The sequence below is a fragment of the Lupinus angustifolius genome, chromosome LG01 (assembly GCF_001865875.1).
Source record: "Lupinus angustifolius cultivar Tanjil chromosome LG01, LupAngTanjil_v1.0, whole genome shotgun sequence".
NCBI classification, from domain to species: domain Eukaryota; kingdom Viridiplantae; phylum Streptophyta; class Magnoliopsida; order Fabales; family Fabaceae; genus Lupinus; species Lupinus angustifolius.
In genome coordinates, this window is record NC_032009.1 from 23,405,369 (window position 1) to 23,411,496 (window position 6,128).

The 6,128-nt window shown below is 30.2% G+C and overlaps 1 protein-coding gene and 1 pseudogene across 1 annotated transcript in view; both read left to right on the forward strand.

Moving 5' to 3' along the window:
- On the forward strand, positions 2,022-2,914 carry LOC109356985 (annotated as a pseudogene).
- LOC109356994 (stress-induced protein SAM22-like) overlaps positions 5,509-6,128 on the forward strand; it is a 1,044-nt gene continuing 424 nt past the window's right edge. Inside the window, exons 1-2 of the mRNA XM_019600672.1 lie at positions 5,509-5,778; positions 6,060-6,127. Coding sequence (XP_019456217.1) covers positions 5,598-5,778; positions 6,060-6,127 — 249 coding nt within the window. The 5' untranslated portion in view covers positions 5,509-5,597. The remainder of the gene's footprint in view (positions 5,779-6,059; position 6,128) is intronic.

Below are 6,128 nucleotides of genomic sequence, written 5' to 3' on the forward strand. Positions count from 1 at the left end.
ATGAGTTGTTTTCTCTCCGAGGCTACATCACTAACCAGATGGATGGCCTCGCCTCTCAGAATCAACAAATCCAATATGAACTTCATTGCCTCTTCTCTAGGATGGATAGCATGGTTATTGATGAAGACAATTCGGAGCCTGAGTCTTAGAATATTTTTTGTTAGGATCTTCTGGTTGTATTATTTTCAAAATTTGGACAAAGTTTTAATTCTGATTATTTATTGTTTTTAAAGATATTGCTGCATATTCCTGGACAAGTTACTTTATGATGTTTTGTGTATAATTGTTCCATGCCTGGATTCATATTTGAAACATCTTATTTATACATTGCAATACTTTCTTATCTATATCTTAATCCATACATGAGTATATGATATCATATTGATATATCTTGATTATATAAGTGTATGTATGCTATATATATTGTGCTGGAATCTCTTTGCTTTTCTACTTTTTGATGAAGTCAAAAGGGGGAGAAAAGTTGGGGGAAGTGTATTTTCTGTCAAATTATTTCAGGTACATTACTCCAAAAGAAAGGGGAGCATACAAGATAGGGGGCATACTCAAGTCAAACTTCAACATATCTCAAAGTATGCTGCTCTCAAGAAAACTACACTGTCAAAAGATCTTGGTTTGTCATCATCAAAAAGTGGGAGATTGTGAAGATGATCTTTGCTCCTGACCTCGGCAAGATTTTGATGAAGACACCAACATCACCAAAAATAAGAAAAGGAATATTACTTATTAAGACCAAGAAGATTAAAGCTTCAAGAAAATTAGTCTAAGTCTAATTAAGTACTTGTATCATATACTCTTTAATATACTAAAGTAGTAATGGTCAAAATATTTTAAAAGAAATTGAAACACTTCAAGTTTTAAATGAAAACATTTTTCAAAATAATGTGTAACAAGTTACTGAAATTTGAGTAATAGGTTATTGAAATTTGAGTAATAAGTTACATGAGTTAGAATCAGTTATCCAACAATATTTAAATTGGAGTAACCGATTACTCAAATTTGAGTAACTGATTACTCTAAGTGAATTTTGAATTCAGTGTTGGACATAGAGTTTGAGTTACCGATTATTCAATGTAATTTTTCAAAATGTCACGTTTGGGTAACCGATTACCCACTTATTGTAATCGATTATTGAGAGTTGTTACATCAGTTTTTCAGATTTGAAACTCAAGGGTTTTCATCCCAAACAAAATGCGTTCATTCCAAACAATTTCTATTCTTTCATAAAGGCACAATGACTGATTGGAAAGCCTATTTAAAGGCCTTAGAACTCACAATGAAAAAAATCTTTCAACAACTCTTTCATAACTCCTTCACACTTTTCTCACAACTTTCCTACACTTTTCTGAAATAGTTTTCTGAACTTCTAGCAACTTGAACTCAAATTTTCGAAGTTTTTTTTTTTGACTTGCTTGAAGTAAAGTGTTTTAAAGTTTTGTAAATTTAAAAGAGCATTATTTACTAAGTATACAAAAGAGTTGATTGGATTGCAAATGTTATTATATTTCATACTTGTAAAGGCAATCCAAGACATCATTCAAATTCTTCATTCATTGTAATTACTTTCTTTCACGGGGTGTGAATAGAAATGGAATAGAGTTACTTGGAAAGGTGTTTTCCAAGCTGATAAGTATTAGTGAGTGTTTAAGGTACATAGAGATCTCGGTGTGAGATATTGTAATTACAACTCATAATATTTAGTGGAAAATCTCTTGTGCTGCAAGAGTACTGGATGTAGCCTTCGGTGAACAAGAAGGTGAACCGGTCTAAAATCATTGTGTATTCTCTTCTCCCTTACCTCTTTGATTTATTCTTGTTTATATTCTGCAATATTATCCGATGCACTTTAACTCTTCATTTTGCAGAAAAAGTGGTCATAATTTCTAGTCAACTAATTCACCTCCCCCCCCTCTTAGTTGCAATCTCAGTCTTACACTATCTACAATGGGGCATACAATTAGAAATGCCTATAAATACAAGGCACCTATTTGCTCATAAATCACACAACAACATTTCTAACATTATCTTCTCATATATCCTTTCATTAATGCTTCTTCCTTTTGCTAATTAATTCCCAAGTATGGGTGTTTTTACATTTGAGAATGAATCTACTTCTACTGTAGCTCCTGCCAGGCTTTACAAAGCTTTGGTTATAGATGCTGACATCATCATCCCAAAGGCCATTGAAGCCATCCAGAGTGTTGAAATCGTTGAGGGTAATGGTAGCTCTTGAACCATCAAAAAACTTATTTTGGTTGAGGGTTAGTATACTATTCTATATATCATCTTCATACATAGAATATATGTTCATGGTATATCATTATATATGAGAAAATTTAGTTTTCTTTTAGTATTTGTAATGCTATTTTAACACATGCTAAATTTTTATTACGAAAAAAGCAAACATTTATAGAAGATGATCTAAGTTTTGTTCAATTATATATTTGTTAGAAAATAGCACAACAAACAAATATCTTATATAAGAGGATCTAAGTTTTGGTTAGTTGTATATTTACCACATAAATAATTGAGTAAGCCAATTAATTTGTTGATGTTTATGGATGTGATATTCATATTGAGCAGGCGAGGAAACCAAGTATGTGTTACATAAAATAGAAGCAATTGATGAGGCCAATTTGGGATATAACTACAGTATAGTTGGAGGAGTTGGGTTACCAGACACACTGGAGACGCTATCAATTAAGACCAGATTGGTTGAAGGAGCCAATGGAGGATCAATTGGAAAGGTGACTATAACGATTGAAAGCAAAGGAGATGCTCAACCCAATGAGAAGAAGAGGGCAAGGCTTCCAAGTCAAGAGGAGATGCTTTTTTCAAGGCCATTGAGAGTTACTTTTCTGCCAATCCTAATTACAACTAAACTACTCAACTCTGGCATTGAAGAAAAGCTTTCTTATATAAAAGTTTCTTTCATGCTATATATTATGTTTGTGCTTTTATATTTGCTTTCTATGTAATAATTAATAAGTTCTCTTTTCTTTTTCTACAAAGTGTGAGATTTCATGAGTTTGTATTGTACTTCATCAATAAATTAATACAAAAAAATTACAAGCACCATATTATTAGAAATGTGATTGTTTGAAAGATTTTATATTTTATTACACATATTGAAAATCAAATTTAAGCCAAACATGAATTCTTCAAGATTGGAGATTTTATTTTTCATAACATAAACATGAAAATAACTACAGTATGATGAAAAGAAGTAATGTTATTTGAGAATACTAAACTAGTTTGTTGTATATATTTAATATATACAAGAAGGGAGAGCTAACTCACATAGTCAAGTTGCCATATAAGTATTTAAGATGCTTTAAAAACAATGTTAGATGTGAAAAAGACTTAAAACAATTATGTCTTGTATTTAAAAGTAGTGAGAATAATTTTATATAATAAATTTATGAGGGTGAAAATGAGGAATGGCTATGCATGCTATATAAGAAAAGGTGGAGACTAACTTGTGAATTTCAAGTTAGTTTGCGTCAATGTGAACTAGTTTTTTGTCGTTGGATCAAATGAGTTTTAATCTCACCCATCAAATTTGTGATTGATTACCATTTTAGTATAGAAATCGTGATCCAGCAATATGACTTATGTTTAGTATAGAAGTCATGATCTAGCAGTACGACTTTTGGTAGTTGGGAAGTCAGTATACACCATAACGACTTCAATTAGTTTGGAAGTTGTTTTGCAGAAGTACTACTTTTGTGTACCTTAGAAGCCTGATTGGTACAATACGTCTTTTGTGTATCTTAAATCTAAGTTGACAAGTAGATTATTATTTCTAAGTTTCAATGATTCGAGATAAATACAAATTGATCTCATGGTTTATGAGTTCTGACAACGTACAATAGTATTTATTTTGTTGAATAAGAATTATGTTTTGAACACAGCTTAGTGGGTCATTTCTCTCCCATGATGTTCTACTGGTATTAGAAACTTGGAATTTTATTTTAGAAAACACATGTAAAAGTCGTACTTTTCAAAGACGACTTCAACAAGAAAGTCGTACTTCTCAAAAACGATTTCAACAAGAAAGTCGTACTTCTCCAAGACGACTTCATCATGACCAGAAGTCATCTTACACCATCACGACTTCTACACTAAAATTATATCATGCCATCACGACTTCTAAAAGTTTTCCAAAACTGTATCCAGTTATCAAAAATTTTCATCCAACAGCTAATATGCAGTTCGCTTCAAATCGAATTAAGAACTCTATAAGCTTATTTTTAAATGTTCTAAAATATTATGATAAAAGATATATATATATATATATATATATATATATATAAAGTTTTTTATACTACCAATTCATCATCAACCATTTATATTCAATTATAATATTAATTTTTAAATATACATAATACAAATGAATAGTGAATAATATATTGTCTATTCATAAATATTTATGTTTCCACTGAATATTTCATTCTATATTATTCCATATGACCATTTATATGGGTTCGTTTTGTAGCATATAGTTCCTCACTATTCATCAAATTATACGACCAAGCAATAATGAATTGCTAGAATAAGGCTTCTAGAATTGAATATTTATCCTTTGAAAACTCAAATCCACCTTCTTTGACCAACGCTTGAAATTCTTTACACAAGACCAAAAGCTCTACTTTTTTTCAACTATATTCATACGTGACTAATGGAACACGGGAATCAGAGGTTAGAGAAAAACATTATAGAAATTTTTTCACCAAACAATCACCTATTAAAAATTTATAGTCATTGCCTAATTTAAAGCATTATGTTTTTCATTTCCTTCCAAATAACAGACTGTGTATTAATAATTTTATCAAATAAAATGGAACCGTTTGTGCCTGTTTATAAATTTTAATTAGTATTGCGCGGAATGCATGTGTTTTTCTTTGATATTATTTTTTTATTCAATTATTTAGTAGTAAATAATTATTTATTGATCAAAAGTTGTATATTGTTTGTAAAAAGTATAATGTGATATATCATATTTTTTATTGTAATCCATCATAATTTAGTAAGAGATTTAAGATTAAAATGGTAAGTACATGCATTTATTTGAATGTAAAAACTTAGAGATTATAAAAACTGTCGTACCTTTAGATGTAGCATGGATTTTTGTGATTTCTAATTTTACAAAAATTATTTATTGGTCATAGGATCACTTCTTTTAATCTTGATTATTCAAATAAAATCCAATTATATATATATATATATATATACCTTCCGTCAAATTTTGTATGAAGTAATAATACATTTATTTATTTTGTATAACATATACCAATATATTTACAAATTATAACATATATATCAAAATGATGGCTCCTGAGTGTGCATCTCGTCCCTTTTGTTGACAATGGGTAGATATTGTCCCCAATAGACAAATGAAAAGGATAGGTGGCTAACAACCTCTATAGTCAGCACCTATCCACAATGAGGCATACAAGCAGAGGTGCCTATAAATACAAACACTCCATTGCTCATAACTCACACAACAACCATTCCAACATCTTCCTCTCATATATCTTTGCATTATTCTTCCTCCTTTTGCTAATTAATTTTCAAGCATGGGTGTTTTTACCTTTGAGAATGAATCCACCTCTACTGTGGCTCCTGCTAGGTTATACAAAGCTTTGGTAACAGATGCTGACATCATAATCCCAAAGGCTGTTGATACCATCCAAAGTGTTGAAACCGTTGAGGGTAATGGTGGACCTGGAACCATCAAGAAACTCACTTTGGTTGAGGGTTAGTATATTATTCCATATATCTTCTTCATCCATAAGATATATTATTATACGGGAAAAATTTAGTTTTCTTTTAGTGTTTGAGATACTGTTTTTAAGCATTCCAAACTTTTATTACAAAAAAACAAACGTTTATATCATTATAGCATAACTAACAAATATTTTATGTAAGAAGATCTAAGTTTTGTTTAAATGTGTAATTATTATATCAACAAAATCTACAAACCACTTAACCAATTAAGGTGATAATGTTAATGGATGTTTGATAATCTTATTGGACAGATGGGGAAACCAAGTATGTGTTACACAAAATAGAATCAATTGATGAGGCAAACTTGGGATATAACTACA